The sequence below is a fragment of the Sorex fumeus genome, unplaced genomic scaffold, assembly GCF_029834395.1.
Source record: "Sorex fumeus unplaced genomic scaffold, SorFum_2.1 ptg000191l, whole genome shotgun sequence".
NCBI lineage: Eukaryota > Metazoa > Chordata > Mammalia > Eulipotyphla > Soricidae > Sorex > Sorex fumeus.
The window spans coordinates 3,582,149-3,603,283 of record NW_026606248.1 but is presented as its reverse complement, the minus strand read 5'-3'; the positions used below and the strand labels follow the sequence as shown (position 1 = coordinate 3,603,283).

The 21,135-nt window shown below is 41.7% G+C and overlaps 1 protein-coding gene across 2 annotated transcripts in view; it reads right to left on the bottom strand.

Annotated features, from left to right (window-relative positions):
- The window catches only part of FRMD4B (FERM domain containing 4B), a 232,287-nt gene that overhangs the window by 71,559 nt on the left and 139,593 nt on the right, over positions 1-21,135 (bottom strand). For both annotated transcript variants that reach the window (XM_056108020.1, XM_056108021.1), the window contains exons 6-7: positions 18,020-18,076; positions 17,219-17,241 (exon numbers count right to left, since the gene is read on the bottom strand). In XM_056108020.1, the coding sequence (XP_055963995.1) occupies positions 17,219-17,241; positions 18,020-18,076 (80 nt within the window). The remainder of the gene's footprint in view (positions 1-17,218; positions 17,242-18,019; positions 18,077-21,135) is intronic.

The window sequence follows — 21,135 nt, the reverse complement described above, 5'->3', positions numbered from 1 at the left end:
TAATAATGATGATAACAATAATAATAATAATAATGTTTGAGATTAGACATTAGAAGTGGATTTAGTCCCAGGTCTCTATATTCATGGGAGTTTGTGATCTTAGATGAAACTCAATGAGCCTCACAGGGAGAATTGGGAGGATGTGGGGGAGACAAAGGGAGTTGGGGACAGTGGCAGAGGGTCAGTGACACTGACATAGCGGTTGGGGTAGAGCAGAAAACAATATTATTGCAAATATAAAGCAATATTATAGAAACTTGTGAAAGATGTTGCCACAATAAAGATAGAAAAATGGGGCTACTACAAGTTGTTTGGAAAGAAAGGAAGAAATGTATTTATTGAATTAAGGTAGACTACTAGAATTGCACACTAAACCTAAGATTTTCCCAAATTACCCGCAACACTCCCAATAACTAGTTTAGGTAAGAGTTGCCAGAATCAATACTTAGACTTCAAAAAAATTATTTGTTGTTTATCTGAAATTCAAATTTAAATGAGTACTCTGTAATTGTATTGGCTTATCCTGGTAACCCTATAGATTTATGGTAATAAAACACACGGGAAAGTAACTTATAAAATAATGTGCCAAAATCCCAACTTGCAAGAACTTCGAGGCCTGGTTTTAGTAATGGTGGAAGCACAGCCTTGGAACTTGCTTTTCCACCATCACAAACCATCCATGAAAGGCTATGTCAGGAAATCACCTTTCTCCCTTTTCTCTTGGTACCAAAGATACAGGGAAGCACCCCATGTTCTGGAAAGCACTGGGTACTCTCATAATGGAAGGCCATTACTTCCCTTATCAGAGGATACGTTACTCAGTCCATCTGTTTGTTTGATAAGAACAATCTTCAAATTATTTCTTTTAAGTCTAAAGAATGTCTAATTATAATGAAAATGTGCTGAGAGATTTTTCTAAACTTTAGCCAGCTCACTGAGAATGCCAGTCTTGTCTCTCAGTTACTTTCAACTCTTTAAGGAGAAAGATGGAACCAATCATGAGAATGATTCAAGCTGAGAATCAGGTAAACATAGAAATCCCTAAATATTAAAAATACAAATGTCTAGGGACAAAAAGCAGCAGAGGGGGTGGCAGGAGCAGGGGGTGATGGGGAGAGGAGAGTGATTTAGATGGCAGAAATTCAGCTTTGTTATGATTCAGATTCCTGGAGGCTGGTTGCACAGTTGTGAATTGTACGTAACACTAATGACCCATGAACTTAAAAATGTTAAGACTACCGAAGGTGTGACTCCATGGCAGAGTACTTGCCTGGTCTGTGTGTGGTGCTGGGTTCAATCCCTAGATCCAGAAAAAGGAAAGATTTGAAAATGACAGGTAGATAGTGCAAAGGGTGAGTGTGTATGCTTTGTCCAGAGAATGCATGGAGTGATCCCTGGCACCACCTGGTCCCCAGAATACCTCTGGGAGTGAACCCTGAGTCACTTGCCAGGAGTAGTTCCTGTGCCTTGCAGAGTATGAGCCCCAAACCAAAAATAAATCAAGGTGGTAAAACATTGGTGAATCTGTGGCCAATCTTGTGGCAATGCTCAGGACTTTGTTCTCTGTTCTTAGGAGTTACTCCTGCCAGGGAACCATCTGGGGTGTTGCTTGCAAAGCAAGCACCTTAATTCTTGTACTATCTCTCTGGCTCCACTTTGTTATATTTTTTTTTTAAAAAAGGCTCATGTAATGAGTTTAGAAGATTAAGAAAAACAATTAATGCGGTATTTTCATACCAAAAATGTGGGTGAGGAAATACAGTCCTCTCCTACGCCACTTCTGATTAAAAAAGTGAAGTTAATAACAGTCAACTTGAAGCTTCAGAGCGTTGTCCCTTCTTCCAGCAAATATGCTACACTCGGTTTTGCCCTTCTCTGATCACACAAAACTGGATTAACCACATTAGCCATGTGACTAGATTACATGAATAGGTCCTCGCTGTCACTCTTTGTCACTTAAACCAAACCAAAGAGTACTGAAATGCAAGTCAACAGGGACTGTGGAAGTCAGGCCCTGCAGTGGCGCCCCTCAGCCCTGTCTCGGGATGGTCTCTGCACTCGGAGGAGTGGATGATCACAGACAGACTTTCTATCTGATTGAGTCCCAAACACACTGAAGCTTTAGTTTGCTGCTTTCTGAAGAGCCAAGAGCCTGTCTTATGGTAGTACCCAAGTAGTAGCTTTAGTTTTGGCATGGATTCTCACTGTGGAGCTACTTAGAGTCTAAAGCTATATTATTATTATTATTATTATTATTATTACAAAGGGTTTTTAATTTATTTCTTTGTTTGTTTTGGGTTTTTTGTTTGTTTTTTGGGTCCACAACTGGTGGTGCTCAGGGATTACTCCTAGCCCTACACTCAGGAATCACTTCTGGCAATGTCCGGGGGACTGTATTGGATGCTGGGAATTGACCCAGGTCAGCTGTCCAGGTCAGCTGTGTGCAAGGCAAGAACCCTACCCACTCATTGTATCATGGCTCTGGCATTAAAGCTACAATATTAAGATGGAACTTGAAAAGTCTCCTCCCCCACCCCACCCCACTTAGTGTTGTTTACTTGTTTTCAGGTATTTAAGTTGTAATGTGCAAAGTATTTTTGAAATACAAAATACTTAAGTTGTGAAAAGCAAAGGCCTTGGCTCCCAGCCCAGTTCTGTATGTAAATCTGGTGTGTAACTGGTGTGTAAATCTTAGTTTTCCTTAAGTGGAGATGAAGCTTTCTTCCTTACTGGATTCCAAATGAGATCGTAGTTAGCTTTGTGAACTGCTAAGAATGACCAGAATAAACAAAAGTACTTTCCCTGATTCAAACACATGAAAAATCTATTTTCCAAAAAGCAGAGTAAAATAACTTATATTTGGAAGACTTGCATTCTGGACTCAGAACTAAGCATGGGTTACTTTATGTAGCCTGCACAATTCTTTTTTCACAGTTAATATATATTTACCCCATTTTTACAGATGAAAAACTGAGATTTACAAAGGTGATGGGACTTGCAGACCACATAAGTCTTTGGAATTAAGTTGGGAAAGGAAGGGCCTTAGGAAAAAGGAGATAGTATGGTAGGCAGTGCACTTGCCTTGCTCTGGCTAACTGGGGTTGAATCCCTGGCACCCCGTATGGTCCCCTGAGTACTGCCAGGATTGATCCCTGAGTGCAGAACCAGTAAACCTTGAGGATTACTGGGTGTGGCGAAAATAAATAAAGACAGACAGGAAAGGAACCCATTATGAAACCGGGATCTGAGCTAGTGCAGAAGCATTGGTGCTTCAAACAAGCTGTGCAGAATAGTCCGACATGTGTGGCCAGTGGTTCTCCAAAGTCTCACTGCATATGGCCATATGGCCACCAACCTAGCCAGGAGATATCTTTCAGTATCTCTGGGGTCCACTTTTGAGAAAACACCAAGGGGTAAAGAGTGTTCATTCCAAGATGAGAATTCATGTATGGAAACAGCTCTGGAGCACCCCGAAGTGGTGGCGGGTATGACCACCACCCACCCCAAAGAGCCCCGGCAGCTGGAAATCTCCAGAACCCAATCACCACAGCCAAATCTCCACATGCTCAGGACGAGCCTCATGTAGGATAACGAATCTGCTGAAAAACCCAGGTATGCGGGATTTGTGATTGAAATCTCCAGGCTCACAAAGAGTTGGGAATGGGTGACCTTCCCCAACATCTCCCTGTTCTTCTGGTAGCCTGGCAGTCATGCCCACAAACTGCCTCTGGCGCCATATAAACTCATTACGACTGTTATTCAGAGTCCACAAATAAATCTGGGAAGAGAGCAACAAGCTCAGCTGATACTTCCAAACCCCAAAGTCACCATTCGGTTAAAAATTTAACTCCAGCTGTATCAGCCTATCTAAGAGTTTAGAACTCCTGGAGCACAGCATTTGCGGTCATGTGACATCTCATACTATATGCCACTGATGTACCCAGAGTAGCAGACTACATTTGATTGGGTGTAAAGTAGAAGGCAACTGATCTTAATTCAATATATATATATATATATATATATATATATATATATATAGGGCTGGAGCGATAGCACAGTGGTAGGGCGTCTGCCTTGCGTGCAGCCAGCCTGGTCAAGCCAGGCTCAATTTCTCCAGCCCTCTCAGAGAGCCTGGCAAACTACTGAGAGTATTCAATATGCCAAACACAGTAACAAGAAGTCTCACAATGGAGACGTTACTGGCCTGCTCGAGCAAATCGATGAACAACGGGAGGACAGACAATATATATATATATATTGGAATGAGAAGGAATGGGAGTGAAGATAGTTGGTCAGCAACTACACCACCTCCACTTTGCTGATGACATTGTTTTAATAACACCAAACATCAGCCAAGCGGCACAAATGCTGGCCGACTTCGACAGTGAGTGTGGAAAGGTCGGACTACAGCTGAATCTCACGAAGACAATGTTTATGAGAAACAGCCTCGTTCCTGACGCCCCATTCGCTCTCAACGGAACGACCATCTCCGAATGCAACAGCTATGTGTACCTAGGTCGAGAAGTCAACATGAGAAATGACCTGGCACGCGAGCTGCGCAGGAGGAAGAGAGCGGCTTGGAATGCCTTCAAGAGCGTCAAAGAAATAGCTAAGAGGATGAAGAATCTCCGGCTCCGGGCACATCTCTTTGATTCCACTGTTTTTTCTGCATTAACATATGCCTCAGAGACCTGGGCCCTACGCAAACAGGATGAGAACACTATTCGGGTCTCCCAAAGAGGAATTGAAAGAGCTATGCTTGGAATATCATGTTTCACTCAAATGAGAGAAAGAATCCGGAGTTCCCACATCCGTCGACGATCAAGAATCAGGGATGCTGTCTCATTTGCCAAGGTGTCAAAAATCAGATGGGTTGGTCACGTAATGAGATTTAAAGACGACCGCTGAACTAGAGCTGTTACCGACTGGATTCCACGATGATTAACGGGAAGTCAAGTGGTCAAGTGATATATATATATATATATATATATATATATATATATATACACATATATATATACATATACATGTACAAAGGCTCAACCCATAACAACATGTTAGTAATCTATCTTATACAAATGACTTAAATGTCTCCAGGGGTGAGCTACAACAATCTTCACACACTTTCCTCTAAGAAAAGTTTTTGGGTTCATTAATCATCAGGGAGATGCAGATCAAAACCACAATGAGATACCATCTCACACCTCAGAGACTGGCCCACATTCAAAAGAACAAAAGCAACCGATGCTGGCGTGGATGTGGCGAGAAAGGGACACTCCTTCACTGTTGGTGGGAATGTCGACTGGTTCAGCCCTTCTGGAAAACAGTATGGACGATTCTCAAAAAATTAGAAATTGAGCTCCCATTTGACCCAGCAATACCACTCCTGGGAATATATCCCAGAGAGGCAAAAATGTATAGTCGAAGTGACATCTGCACTTGTTTGTTCATTGCAGCACTCTTTACAATAGCCAGAAACTGGAAGAAACCTGAATGCCCAAGAACAGATGACTGGTTAAAGAAACTTTGGTACATCTACACAATGGAGTACTATGTAGCTCTTAGAAAAGATGAAGTCATGAAATTTACATACAAGTGGTACAATATGGAAAGTATCATGCTAAGCGAAATGAGTCAGAAAGAGAGGGATAGACATAGAAAGATTGCATTCATCTGGGGCATATAAAGTAACAAAGTATGAGATTAATACCCAAGAATAGCTGAGATCAGCACCAGGAGGATTACTCCATAACTTAGAGGCCAGCCGGGTATCCTAGAGGAAAGGGCTGTTCAGATAGAGAAGGGAGCACCAAATAAAGGATGTTTGGAGGATCCTCCCAGGAGGGGAGATGCATGTCGAAAGTAGACTATGGACTGAACATGTTTGCCACTCAATGCCTCTTTTGCAGACCACAACACCCAAAAGGAGAGAGAGAACACAGGGGATTGCCCTGCCACAGAGACAGGGGGGATGGGGGGATGGGGGTGGGAGGGATATTATCCATGGTGGTGGAAAATGGGCACTGGTGGAGGGATGGGTATCTGATCATTGTATAATTGAAACCAAAGCACAAAAAATTGTAAATCTACAACTTTAAAAAAAAATAAAATAAAATAAAGGGGAAAAAAAAGTTTTTGGGTCATTTTTAGCAGATTATTCATAACAAGCAATACAAAATAAATTACTGAAAATCTGCCCCTGGGGCAGGTTTGGGTGGTGACAGAAAAACTCGAAATAATGGTGGTAGGAAGGTGTAATGGTGTTGAGATTGATGTTGGAATATTGAATGTAATAAATTATTATGAACAACTTTATAAAAAAAAATAATAAAAACCTCTGACAGGCTGGAGCACAGTCGGTAAGATGCGTGCCTTGCAAGGGGCCAAGTTGGATAAATCCCCAGTACCATATATGGTTTTCTGAGCCCTACCAGGAGTGGCCCCTGAGCATAGAGCCAGGAGTAATTTCTGAACACAGCTGGGTATGGCACTGCCCCCAATTTTTTTTTTTAATTCAGACAGGAAGACTGAAGTGATAGTATGATGGGTAGGGCACTTGCCTTGCAAGCAGCCAACTTGGGTTCTATCCACAGCTACTCAATTTAAGGTGCCAGGAGTACAGATCCAGGAGTAAGCCCTGAACACTGCCAGGTGTGGTCCCAAAACAAAACAAAAATTCTGACAAAAACATTGTATTTCACCGTTGATAAATGAAAAGTCACTGAGGTACAAAGAAGGAACATTCCTTGCTGTATTGAAACGACTATTCATCATGAGAACAATAATAACAGCACGCTTTTTCCTGCCCCTACCATTCACCAGGCAGTGTGCAAAAGGTATATCAGGCATTATATCCATGCCTGTGTGAGAACTCTGTCAGACTGGACTCATAATTATCTTCATTTGGGCTGGAGAGATAGTACAGCTGGTAAGATGCTTGCCTTGCAAGTGGCCAACTTGGGTTCGATCCCCAGTACCCTTATAGTTGTCTGAGCACCACCAGGAATTATTCCTGAGTGTAGAGCCAGGGAGTAACCCTTGAGCATCAGGTGTGCTCCTTCCCACCAAAAGAAAAATTATCTTAATTCACATCTGAGAAAAATGAGGTTGGAGATGTTCAGTAATTTAACTAAGATGCTCCCTAGGGAGAGGTGGAATCTGGCTTTGCCTGACTTCAGGATTCTCTCTACTACAGTTTTCATGATGGGTGCAGAGAAGATCCTCTACAGTGTGTACGTTATTCTATTTAATTCCAGCACCACCAGGAATTATTCCTGAGGTAGAGCCTGTGTCAGCCACACGCAAGGCAAGTGTCCTAGCTGCTGTGTTATCTCCCTGTTCCCACTTACAGCAATATTTTTAATGTACTGCTTTTTTTTTTAAAAAAAAAAGGGTTTAATTCTTTTTTATTTATTTATTGCTCTTTTTTTGGGGGGAGTCCACACCCAGTGATGCTCAGGGGTTACTCCTGGCTCTGCTCTCAGAAATTACTCCTGGCAGTGTTTGGGGGACCATATGGAATGCTGGGAATCGAACCCAGGTTGGCTGTGTGCAAGGCAAATGCCCTACCCACTGTACTATCACTCCAGCCTCCTAATGTACTAATTTTGTACCCATCAAAATTATTATCTTGAAGTACTAATTTTGATAGGTAATATCTAATGATTTAGAATAAGGGTCTGCTATCCATCTTACATTCCTATGCTCTCAACACCATCTAGTGGGTGGTAGATTATAATCAAGTGCTTTACCTGCTGTACTATCTCTCCGACCCCCCCTGGAATGTTATTCTTTTGTAAAAATTTTATAATGCATACAATGTTAGTATTGTGCTTCATGCATGTAACTGCCTAAATGGCGGTACATAAAAAATAAACATTTACTGAGAATAAATGGCTCTATAGAAACAAAAAATAGTGATCCCTGCATTACATAGTTAATTTATAGACTGGATGTTTTATATGTTGTGTGTACACACGTATGTGTATTTATACATGTATGTATGTAACAAGATTGAATACATTGCTGTATGCACTTGTTTTAATTTTTCATTTTTTTGGCTTGTGGATCACACTCAGTGATGCTTGGGGGCTACCTCTGGTGGCATCTGATGAATCCAGTATGCTGTGGGTAAAATCTGGGGTTTCCATGTGCAAGCATGTGCTCAGCCCTTGGTACTAATTCCCTGGCATTAATTAGTACCAAAAATGCTTTTAAAATGGATATGTATACTCCCAATAAGAGAGAGAGAACAAAAGGGAATACCCTTCCACAGAGGCAGGGTGGGATGGGGGGATGAGGGGTGGGAGGGATACTGGGATCCGTGGTGATGAGAAATGGGCACTGGTGGAGGGATGGGTATTTGATCATTGTATAATTGAAACCCAAGCACAAAAATTTGTAAGTCTACAACTGCACCTCATGATGTCTCACTAATAAAAAAAAAAGAAAGAAAGAAAAGGTACTAGAAAAGGACAAGTGAGAAATGGTGAAGTAAATTTTGAGAAATAAATGTTGAGTAGGTCAATAAAAAATGGATACGCATATACATTTATTCTTTTGACTATATATTATATAAGCAATGCGAGAAGTGGTCTCTGAGCACTGATCCTGGAGTACCCAGAGCAAGAGGCCACTCTTGGAAGTACTTGGGGATGGTATGTAGTACTGAGGATTGAACTGGGATTCGATACATGCAAGACACTGGATCCTGGTAATCATGTTTGTGTCAACAAAAGTTCACCTACAGCAATTTTTTGTTTGTTTGTTTTTGAGCCACACTTGGTGGTATATAGCTTACTCTTGGCTCTGTGCTCAGGGATCTGTCTTGGTAGGACTCGGTGGAACAGATAGGGTGCCATGGACTGAAGCTGGGTTAGCCACTTGCAAGACAAGAGCCCTAGCTGGTGCATTATCTCCCTGGCCCTACTTACAGCAACATTTGTATGTACCGGTCTCCTTAAGTACTAATTTTAATAGGTGATACTTAATGATTTTAAACATGGGTCTGCCAACTATCTCATTTTCTATATTCTCAATACTATCTACTGGGTGGTAGAATAGAATTAAGTACCTGGCAAATACGAATCTTTTTTGGGGGGAGGGGGCAGACTTGGTGGTGCTCAAGGATCACCCCTAGCAAGCTCGGGGGATCACATGTGGGGCTGGAGATCAAACCTGGGTCAACTGCTTGCAAGAAAAGTGCCCTACCCACCATACTATCATTCCAGGCTCTTTTTAAGAAAAAAATATCTATCTCTTGGGCTGAATTTCAACATTCCGCTGATGAATGAATGCATAAACTAGATGTGGTCCATCCATACAATAAAATAGTAGTCAGTCTTATAATGTACCATTTTGACACATGGTACAACCTGGATACAACTTCTGTAAAACTAGTCTTTCTCTCTCTCTCTCTCTCTCTCTCTCTCTCTCTCTCTCTTTCTCTCTCAAACACACATACACACACACACACCAATACACACCCCAATTATTGTATTATTTCACTTACACGAGAATTTGCCCAAAACAGGCAAATTCATAACACAGAAAATAGAATGGTGGATGCCAAGGATCAGCAGTGGGCATGTATTATTCTTTAATAGTGCAGTTTCATAAAATAAAATATTTTGTAATGATTGTACAACAGTGGGCTTATACTTAATACCACTGAGCTGAACACAAGCAGAAACATATCTTGCAGTAACAGAATTGAGTAGAAGGTGGAAGCAAACTCCCAAGTATGGATTCTCCAAGTGCCTTATCTTATTTGATCCCCGGAAGAAATCTCTTAAAGATAAGGGACCTTTGGTTCAGAGGGTTTGAACTTGGCTCAAGGTCTCACCAGCAGCACAACGGCTAGTGCTTATTTCAAACGCACGCTCGCCTGTCTGAATCCACAGCCCAATTCCTCAGAGCCTCCTATGAAAAATGTAGAATGACTATGGCTCAGCAATAATAGGAAGCTGGGAAGCCCAGTTTACATCTATCTTTGGTTGGTTTGGTGCCACACACACCGTAGGAGTTTAATCTCCAAGAACAAAGGGATTGAGCAATGACAAAAAGGCAAGGTATTCCAAGGGCACTGATGGTCAGGGCTCATTTCCTGTTTTCTCACTAGTACACTATCACTTCAAGTGACTAATATTAGACTCAGGGCTATGCCACTGATAACAGCGCTTCCCATGGTAGAGTCCACAGCCTGCTGGCTTCTCTCAGAGATGGCAGGGATCCTGGAGGCCTCTTCTTTGTAGGCTAAAATAGTAAGTATGAGTGGGGAGACCTGTGGACTTTAAGTGTGGTCTTGTCTACCTCAACTCTCTTGGGTATGTCATTCCTCAGATCATTTGAAGGTTCAAATGTGTGCTGTTGGGTATCTCTAACATTTTTCACTTAGACCAGATGAAAAGTATCCATTAAATGAGAGAGCTGACTCTTTCTAAATTCAGGCTCTTCAGAAAAAAAGCAGGTTTTGAACTTAATGTTTACTCTGCTTAAGAGTTAATAGGGGTAGAGCAGGTGGAGGGGTGGCGATAGCACAGCGGGTAGCGTGTTTGCCTTGCACGTGGCAGACCTGGGTTCGATTCCCAGCATCCCGTATGGTCCCCTGAGCACTGCCAGGAGTAATTCCTGAGTGCAAAGGTGGGAGTAACCACTGTGCATTGCCGGGTGTGACCCAAAAAAAAGCAATTAAAAAAAAAGACTTAACAAAACTAGGGCCAGAGAGATAATACAGCCAGTGGGGGTGCTGTATTGTGCATGGTTGACCTGGTTCCCCAGCCCGCCATATAGCCCCCAAGCCCCACCAGGAGTGATCCCTGAATGCACAACCAGGAGTAAGGCCTGAGCACTGTTGGGTACAGCCCCCAACAAACAAACACTGAAAAAGAATGAATGGAATTGAAACCAAGGACACTAATGAATTGTCAGGGAGTAGAAATAACAAACTTCTGTAATGCTTCCCTGTTAAGGACATTTTAATATTGGGCTTTCAGAAAACAAATGAGCCCAACTTTACAATGTGGAAGCCACAAAACACTATTTTGACAAGATGCTCATACATCAGGGTCAAATGAGTGTGAGAAAAACTGTTTATGAGTCTTTTCTGGAAGATTTGCCCCATACATGAGCACACTGAAAGCATGACCTTTGTTTAACTTTTAACCAGGTTTATCCACACTTATTCATTCCATATTTATTATTACTTAAAAAAATTAAATATGACTCTTAACATCTTGCCTTGTCAATGGGAAACATTAAACCATGATAAGGTGGTCATGTACAGCCAAACGACATGTCTGAATCTAACTTGTAACTTGGGTTTATCATAACAATCTCATAGGGTAGAGATGACAATGGATTAATCAATGCTTGCAAAGCATGTCAAACAGTCTCACATATAGAAGAGTTGATAAATCATTAAAAAATACAATATTGGGCTGGAGCAGTAGTACAGAGGATAGGGCGTTTGCCATGTACATAACTAGCCAGGGTTCAATCCCCGGCACCACATATGGCCCCCATGCCCCACCAAGAGTGGTTCTCTGAGCACAAAACCCGGAACAACCCCTGAGCACTGCTGGTTGTGGCTTCCAAACAAACAAACAAACTCCTCCCCCAAAATAAACAAAACAAAACAATATTGGTTGAGAGATCAATGGACAGAGCACATGTACCACATGCAAGAGACTCAGTGCCCAGAGTGATACAGTCCCCGAAGCCCTGCCCAGAACAGCTCCCAGCATGGCTGGGCGGTGACCCCAAAACCAACAACAAAACACAAAACAACATTAATGCTCCAAAAGGATGTACCAAAAGTACATGTCTGTTTCTTTAAGTCAAGTCTTAAAACAGAGTTTTCTTTAATTCACTGTTTATCGGGATAGACAAGTTGCTTTCTACAGTTTTTCACAAAAGCATTTGCTGATTCATTTAAGCATGGCCTAAAATAAGACAGAATACTCAGTTTCTGTTAAGTCAGCCTTCTAATCTGCCAGCATGGAAGGTAACTGAATGAGTCGCGTAAGCTTGTGTCGGAATACAAAAAAAAAAAAAAAAAGACTCCTGATAGCATAAGGAGCAGGAATGCCCCCATTTTGCTGCCCTCTAGTCATGTGAATCCTAGTCTGTGAGCTAATCACTCCAGAGCTCAGTTTCCCCATCTGTGAAATGAGGATGGACACCAATGGTCCCTACAGTCATCAGGTTTATATGAGGGATAAACATATTACTAACAGTAACAATTACAATGCCACATAAATTCCCTACGGCTACACACCAAGCAGTAAAATCCCAGCGCTTTCTTATTCATTGTGACCTGCCGACTGATGTGAGTAGTACTCAGCACAGCACCAGGTTCATGGGAATTACTATTTTTATTACTGTATCTGATCTAAAGGGCCTGAAAATAGACTTTTGTTTTAGGGCTTGAGGGGCTGGCGAGGTTGAAGAATGAGGAGGAGAAGCTCTTGAAAGTCTTTGATGTTTTCTCCTCCGTCATTAACTGCTCTCAGGACATCCAGAGAGGTTCCGTTCCCATGGGAAACAGCTGTGCTTTGTAGGCCATCTGTGAACTGTGAATGGTCCCGTCCATTTGAGCTGAGGGACAATATATGTCTCATTCTGCACCCAGCACCAAATTGTCAATTGTCATCATTCACTTTTTCTTACAAGCAAAATCTTCTCAATTGCATAGTTACTTGGTAAATTTCTGCCTTTGGGGATTTCAAAAACAAAACAACTACCAACATTTCACTTTTAGAAATTCATTGTGATAAAAAATGCATGCTCCACTTTCACAAACTCTCTGGCTGCATCTGTCTGTGTTGTGTTACCCAAGCAGCTTGTTATCTTTGCAGCTTAACGGCTAAGTTAGAAATCCAAACTGCCAACTATTTAAAGAAAATAGAAGTCCCCACTCCACTACTTTAATTAACTTCCAGAAAGCAAGGTTTCCTCCTGGTTGAGATAATGTTAACTTAAAATACTCTGAAGGAAACATAGCAGGAAGCAAATAAGACAGGGATGATTGTTGCTTTCTATGTTCTTTCAGGAAGAAGAATTTGAAAAAAATGTGATGAAGGTAAAATAGAAGAGGTGACGTGGAGGAAAGAGAGGGGAAGTATGAACAGATATGAAGGAGCATGAATAGTAGAACAGGAGAGAAAAAACACTGATAATAAAGTACTGATAAATAATATAGCACTGTCCTCCCATTGTTCATCGATTTGCTAAAGGGGGCCCAGTAACGTCTCCATTGTGAGACTTGTTACTGTGTTTGGCATATCGAATACGTTACAGGTAGCTTGCCAGGCTTTGCCATGCAGGTGAAACACTCTTGGTAGCTTGCCGGGCTCTCTGAGAGGAGCGGAGGAATCGAACTCGGGTCGGCCTGGCTGACCGCATGTAAGGTAAACACCCTATCGCATAATATACTTTATTATAAAATAATAATAAAATACTGATAAAAATACTGATAAATACTGATTTAAAAAAAAAGCATTATACTGATTAAACAGAGCCTTTAATACCAAGTTAGTGTTGGGAGGTGGAATGAGAAACTAACATTTTTTGGAGGAAGTCAACAATAATGATTGAATCTACATCTTGGGAGGAAACCTGAGGCTATCTTCCTGCAGGTGGTAGTGTGCAATGAATTCAGAATAGATCTGGTAATTGGCTGGGAAACAGATCTCTCTGGTTGTTGCTGATGTTGGTTTTTTTGTTTTGTTTTGTTTTATTTTTATTTTGATTTGTTTTGTTTTGTGTGTGGGGAAGGAACACCTGGCAGTACTAAGGGTCTATTTCTGGCTCTGTGCTCAGGGGTCACTCCTAGTGATGCTTCGGTGGTCCTACGCTGTGGTGCCAGGTATTGAATTTGGGGTCTCCGCAGGCAGTGAAATAGTTTCTTTGAATCTACCTTCCCCATATACTAACTTGTTAAAGGACTGTAAAAATTGTGGTCGGAATTGACTGGAAGCAGGCACAGACATTTTAAGAAATATAACTCAAATAACACACACACACACACACACACACACACTTTACACTCAGATTGAGTGTGAATGGAGGAAGCCAAGGTGCTAACAAAAAGAAATTATGGAGAAACAGATGGAAAAATGGTGAGAGAGTAAAGGAGAACTTCCTAGAGACGACTCAAGACAGAAATCATGATGCCATTCAACAGCAGGAAGACCAGAGAAATTGGGCGGGTGTGCTGCGGAGTTGAAAGTGAGCAGTGGGGAGGTCAGAACAGAACTGAGGACAGGAGTTAAGAGTGCTGCAGGTAGGATGTCTGCTTGGGAAGTGGCCAACCCAGGTTTGAATTCCCAGCACCCAATCTGATCCCCCAAGCCCGCCAGCTGTAATTCCTGAGTGCAAAGGCAGAAGTCCCAAGCACCACTGGGTTTGGCCCCAAAACAAAAAACTTTAGCACTGTAGCACTGTCCTCCCCGTTGTTCATAGATTTGCTCAAGGGGGTACCAGTGCTAAAGGTGCTTGCCTTGCATGCTACCAACCTGACTTCAACCCCCATGGAGCCTCACTGGGAATGATCCCTGCGCACTGAGGCAAGAGTCAACCCTGAGCACAGCAACTGATTTGCATAAAGAAATGTCCCTCTTCATCACTCTTTTCCTTAAAACTCCCCTGTGAAGTTGCTATTTCTAATAATTTCACTTTACAGATGAGAAAACCAAGTTCCAGAAGGACTCACTCAGGGTTCTATTGCTAACTTTTTTGGCTTTTTTGTTTTTGTTTTGGAGGGGTGGGTTTGAGTTGTGGGGCCTCACTCAGCTCTGTGCTTGGGGTTTGCTCCTGGCAATGCTCAGGGGACGTGAACATTGGTTTCTGGGATAAAACACACGTTGGCCACATGCATGGCAAGTGCCTTACTGTACTATATCTCCAGTCACTATTATGTTGCTAGTTTGAGATTCCTGCGTCAAGCTCATTCTACTACTTCACAGCATGCAACAGGCATTCAGCTGTGCCCTCCATTCCTTCAGCCTACCAATCACGCAGGAAACCTTGGAAATTAAGGAACGTTCAGGAAAAGTTAAGGAAAAGGAATGGTTTACGTCAAGCCAAACCTGCCAATCTTGAAGTCTTTGCAAAAGAGACCTTGGATGATGATAATGAAGATGAGGGTCATAATGACACTATGATAATTAATAATAATAGCTAGAATGCTGGGAGAGCTTGCTAAATGCCAGATACTGCCCTAGGCAATGTTTACATCTATTTACTCTCTCACCAGCCCTGCGGAGTTAGTGCCTTTGTCCTGATGGGGAAATGAGACTCAGAGGATTGATTCCACACTCTGGATGGGGGAAAGCAGAGGAGGTAGGGTGAGGAGTTCAGAGGCTGTGAGTGTGCAGTGGGCCCCGAAGCCCTTGAGTATAAATCAACTTTAGCCTCTCCCCCTCCCCCAGGCAAGATGGCATTCCTGGAATATCTGATCTTCCTAGGAAAAGGCTCCTTCAGGAAAGACAGCAGCCCTGGGGGTGGCGGGGAGGTGGTTAACATCTAGATACTAACCTATTGCCTTTTATACCCCCAACAATGCCTTTTCATTAAAACAAACAACAAAAACAGAGGCTTTAGAGAGAGTACAGAGGGTTAAAGAACTTGCTGTTCAATCCCTGACACTAGGAATGGTCCCCTGAGCAGTAAAGGTAAAGGCCCTCCCGTTGATCGTTGATCGTAGATTTGCTCGAGCGGGCCCAGTAACGTCTCCATTGGAGACTTTGTTGTTACTGTGTCTGGCATATCGAATACTCTCGGTAGCTTGCCGGGCTCTCCGAGAGGGGCGGAGGAATCGAACTCGGGTCGGCCATGTTGGCCGCGTGTAAGGCGAACGCCCTACCCGCTGTGCTATCGCTCCAGCCCCTGAGCAGTAGCAGGAGGGACTCCAGAGCACAGAGCCACGTGTAGCCCAGGAGCACTATCAGTTGAGGCCCCGACCCTTCAAAATAAAAAATTTGATTTCATAATCTTTCTCCTGCCCCAGCGTTTTGTTTGATTTCGTCAAAGCGTGTTACCTTAAATAATATTAAAATAGGACTGGGGGTTAGACTGGAAAGACAGTACAGCAGTAAAGGTGCTATTTAACATACAGCCCACCTGGGCTTCATTCCTGGCACCGCCTAGGGTCCCCCGAGCATTGCCAGGAATTATGTCTGAGCACAAAGCCAGGAGTAAGCCCTGCTGAGCACTGCTGTGTGTGGCCCCAAAATTAAAAAATCTATATACAGTGCTGGGGATGTAGCTCAGTAGTACTGTGCTTGCCAAGGAAAAGAAACATTAAAAATATGTTAAGAAAAACAATAATGAAGGGAATAAGAGAGACTGGTGAACACATTACAGTGGGTTTAATGAACTTCTTATCTTCCTGCCAAACAGAATGAGCAAATGAGGTGAATGGTCTGTTTCCCAAGTCAGCCATCCTTCATTGGCGCTAAGTTTTCAAGCCCAAACACTACTTAGAGGCATGGCCAGGACCGAGGATTAGTTTATCTGTAAATAATCTATGGAGAAATCTTACCTGAAGTGGAACATTAACATAGTAGGGGCAAGGGTTTCAATGGTTCACTGGGCTGGGATCTGCTTCTACCCAGAGAGTTTGCCTCCACCGTTAACAGTTTGTACTTCTCCAACTACTGCATAAAAAGGATAGAATGGAGCAGGTAGAGGGAGAAATCAAACAGAAACACTCCTCTGAAGATGTGGCCAGCAAGGCAATTAGAAGCAGTATCTGGATGGCGACAATACAACTGTTAGGTCAAGTGTATGGAGGGTGAGGCCCCTTCAGGGCAGCTGCAAAAAAATAGCCCTATTAATCCCTTAAGGAAGCAGCTGATGGACTTAATCTTTTTGTATTAAGCAATAATTCTTCAAGCACAGTTATTAGACTTTTAAAAACTCAGCACAGGTTACCCAAGCTTTTTATAGATTTCTTCATACTGCTAACAGCTGATACAAAATAGAAGTTCTGGAAGGGCTTCTAATTACAATTCACTGTCACTCTGGCTTGATAAATTGTAAGAAAGCTTCATTCACAAAAAAGAATAGCTCTCTATTTGAAGAGGGAAGAAATCTCAGGCTCCTGCTTCGGGAGCTACTTTCTTTTGGTTTTGCCTCCATTGTTATTTAAAATAACAGCACAAAACGATTCAGCTAGAATTATTTTGCATAGTAATAACAGAAAAGGAGTCGTTACCTGGTATAATCCCCTTTGGCTTCCTGCAATTAAAAAAACAGTAATCAATATGTGTATATATTAATGAAGCGAAATACATCATTTAAAAAATGATTATTTCCCCTTTGTAGAGTGCCTGAGTTCATTTTGAAGAATGTACACACAAGAAACCAGAAGACTGGCACTGATAAGAAAGCATTGGTATCCATGAAATATTTTTCACTTTTGAAGAAAGAAACACATATATCTTTAGCAGCACAATGATTATTTATTCTTATTATTTCTTGGGCCACATCATAAATTCTTGTCCAATCAAGCACCACACTTTTTAGTTTAGAGAGAAGCTTTGTAAACTATGATTCAAGTAAATCAATACACGCCATTTGTTTTCTCTTTTTAAACCTGCCTGGAAACCACTTTGTTTTTCAGTTCCTCAGATCTTTAAGAACGAGAGGATTCTCTAACCAAACCTCAAGAAAATGTATACAAAAGTTACTAAATTTAAATGAAAATTACAGCTGTTGGAACATCTGCTGTCTCCCAAATTCAAGTATCCCAGAGCTGACTTCCAGGAATATGTTTTTAACTCTTCCGTCCAAACAGTCTAAATTTCATTTTCCTCCTAGACAAACAGTATCACTCGCGAGTTCATTAAAATATCCTAAAGTAGAAAATGAGGGCTTCAATTTTTCAGCTGGCAAGCCATGAGTTGGCTGAAAACTCCATCAGTCACTGACCCATGCGAAAATTTCAGAGTTAAAGGCGGTTCACAAAACCTAGAAACAGAAAGAAGCTGGCTAGAGGCAGTTGGTCTAGTCTTACCTGCAAAATGAGCGCTGCTAACTTGAAGATGGTTTCACTGTCCACTTCAATTTGGCCCTGTTGGTGGAAAAGGAAAGCATCACTGAACACAGGCAGCCCTAGGTTGCAGCAAATGGCTGTGGAGTTGGCAGTCACGGCTTGGCACCTCCAGCTTAAGATCAAATGCAGATCATACCATTGCGGGAGCAGGGCAGGGGGAGGGGCGGAGAGACTCAGGGAGGGTTAAAGGGAAGCCGCACTGAGTGTGTATTTAATTAGCTGGAGGGAATTTTGTTTAGAGAACACTATTCGGAACTAAACACAAATCACTGTTCTAAAAGAAACGAATGATTTGGAGATGGACAATTCAGGTATCTTAAGCAAATACTTTTCATCTTTACAAATTAATTTTCTAAACTGCAGCTTTTTCTGAGATTAGTTTGCTTAGTATTCTCCTGTGTGTCACTACAGGGGTTTTACAGCACACACAAAATGCAAATGCATTACAAGTATAAATTCACTCCTGCATCAATGAAACATATTAAAGTAATATCTGTACATTAGAGATAAGCGTGAAGCTTTAAAAAATCAGTTAAAGATTAAAATTTTGAGGCCTTATTTTGGTGTCTGAAAAAAGTTTAAATATTGTTTTTTCATTATTTTGTGTTTCATCCTTTAAGATTCTAAAGAAAAATGAGTTGTGGGTCTTGGTTAATGTCGCTGCTTTTTCCAGTAGCCTGTCAGGGTCTTGTAACTGTGTGGAGGGGATGCTGATTTTATCAATAATATGTGCCTTTCTTTCTTTTGTTAAATATTATGATACCCCCCACCCCGTCCTGCATTATGTAAAACACAGTAATAGTGATAGAGAAGGAGTTTTTCTTGGTGTGTAAGATATATTAGCTTGTAAACCATGAAAACAGACTCAAACAATTCCGAAAAATCACCTCCAGATTCTGCAGAATTAGTACTTGAAAATGTTCAATGTTAAAAAACATGGAATTTGTCTGCATGGAACTTAGCCTGCATGCTTTCTTTCTCACTCCTACCTGTTGAACCTAGTCTGAAGAGCTCTCTAACTTTCCCAGTGCAAAAATCAAGGGTGTGTAATTCAAGTTTTTAAAGCAGGTAGGTTTACAGAAGCAGTTAGTTCAATATGGATTTCTGAAAAGATTATGCTTTTTTCTCAGATTTCCAAGTGATTTGGTTGGGGTTTTCAAGTAAATAACAAAGATCCTGGGGGCTGGAGCGATAGCACAGCAGGTGGGACGTTTGCCTTGCACGCAGCCAACCCGGGTTCGAGTCCCGGCCTCCCATATGGTCCCGAGAGCACTGCCAGGAGTTGTTCCTGAGTGCAGAGCCACGAGTAACCCCTGAGCATCACCAGATGTGATCCAAAAAGCAAAACAAAAAAATAAATAAATAATTTAAAAAATAACAAATATCCTTACTAAAACAACCAACCATAACCTAGGACATTATAAATGTGAGTAGTGATAAAATTATTCAGATTATTATTATTATTATTATTTTGCTTTTTGGGTCACACCTGGCGATGCGCAGGGGTTACTCCTGGCTCTGCACTCAGGAATTACTCCTAGCGGTGCTCAGGGGACCATATGGAATGCTGGGAATCGAACCCAGGTCGGTCACGTGCAAGGCAACCGCCCTACCTGCTGTACTATCACTTCGGCCCCCTAGATTTTTCTTATCTAATAATAAATTTTATTTTCCAGCTTAAAATTCTCTCTGAACCTAAGGAAGGGAAAGGTTTTTGTTTTTGGGGGGAGGGAGGGCAGAGGTTGGGGGGGTTGTTTTTTGTTGCTGTTGTTCATTTTTGGTTTTTCTTGAAAAGTTGACAGGCCCAGAGCCTTGGAATTCAATCTATAATCTCTGAAACAAATGATAAAATCAAAGAGAAGCCAGGTTGACTGTAGGAATCAATAGTTCTCTTGTCCTAAAAGACAGTGGTTTTGGAATCTGGTGAACGATGACAAAGTGGTTAATCCAACAGGCAAAGTAGGTGTTGATCAAGATTACAATTTTAGAAAGGTTCAATTCCTCACATTGAAAGAATAAAAAAGTTACGAAGAGAAAGAGGGACTGAGAAGGGAGGGGAACTTTAGAGTTTAAAACTTGGCCCTAACTCAAAGTTCAAGCCATTTTTTTTTTAACATGAGAGAAGAAGAAAAGTGGATTATTTAGGATATTTAAACACTCTGAAGATTTTTTAAGTTATTTTGAAAAATGGCTAGCTCTTTTGCTGCAACCCTCCAACCCTATACTGCCTCCCCGCACTATGAGAGTTTAAGAGGAGTCATCCAAATAACAATTTGGACAAGCATCTTTCAATTTAGTAAAGGGAAGGTCAGCAGATAAAAAAAAAAAGACCTCAAACAGATATGCTTAAAGAAACTGTCAAATAATCCTCTACCTTAGAAGAGTCGTTAAATATTAAGAATGCTGAAGTGAGGAACTGAAGCATGAAAAGTACCAGACTCAGATGGCTCCAGGAAAGTCTGGAGACAAATACAACTCAACCATGGGCTTCTCGCTTACACGAATAACCTCCACCATAATTCTGGTGCGGGAAATGGTGGGGTAGAGGGGTGGAGACTATGGAAATCCTATTTCAACGAGCAAAGGTGTGCCGTCACAAAAGTCCCACATTCTTTTATATACCTTGGACCCCACATCACCTTCCAGTTTACAGTATTCTGAAAAGAATCCAAGAAAACATACTTGTCTTCTAACACTAGTCGCCAACGTCCTTTGACTTGTGCATGGAATTTAAACAATGAGTCAATCAAGAATAATACTATTTTCCCAGGTCTTAACAATTCCGCACTGTGAAATTTAATTAAGACTTAAAGGGAGCTGCAGAATTTCATGCCTTAAAGTATAAAAAAGTTCTCTACAAATTTCAGTCTGCCCTGGGATGGAACATTTCTTTAACTTACAACCATGGCAACAGAAGTAACCTTATAGGCATTGGGCAAGCTAACACTTGAGCAAGGCATCTCCTCAAAGAGAGAGGTAACGGGATCCTTCAGTGGGTTTCCATGACTGTCAAGGATAAACAAAAGAGAAGTGAGTCAGATGATGTGGCTGAATGCACAAAGGTAACATGAAACAGT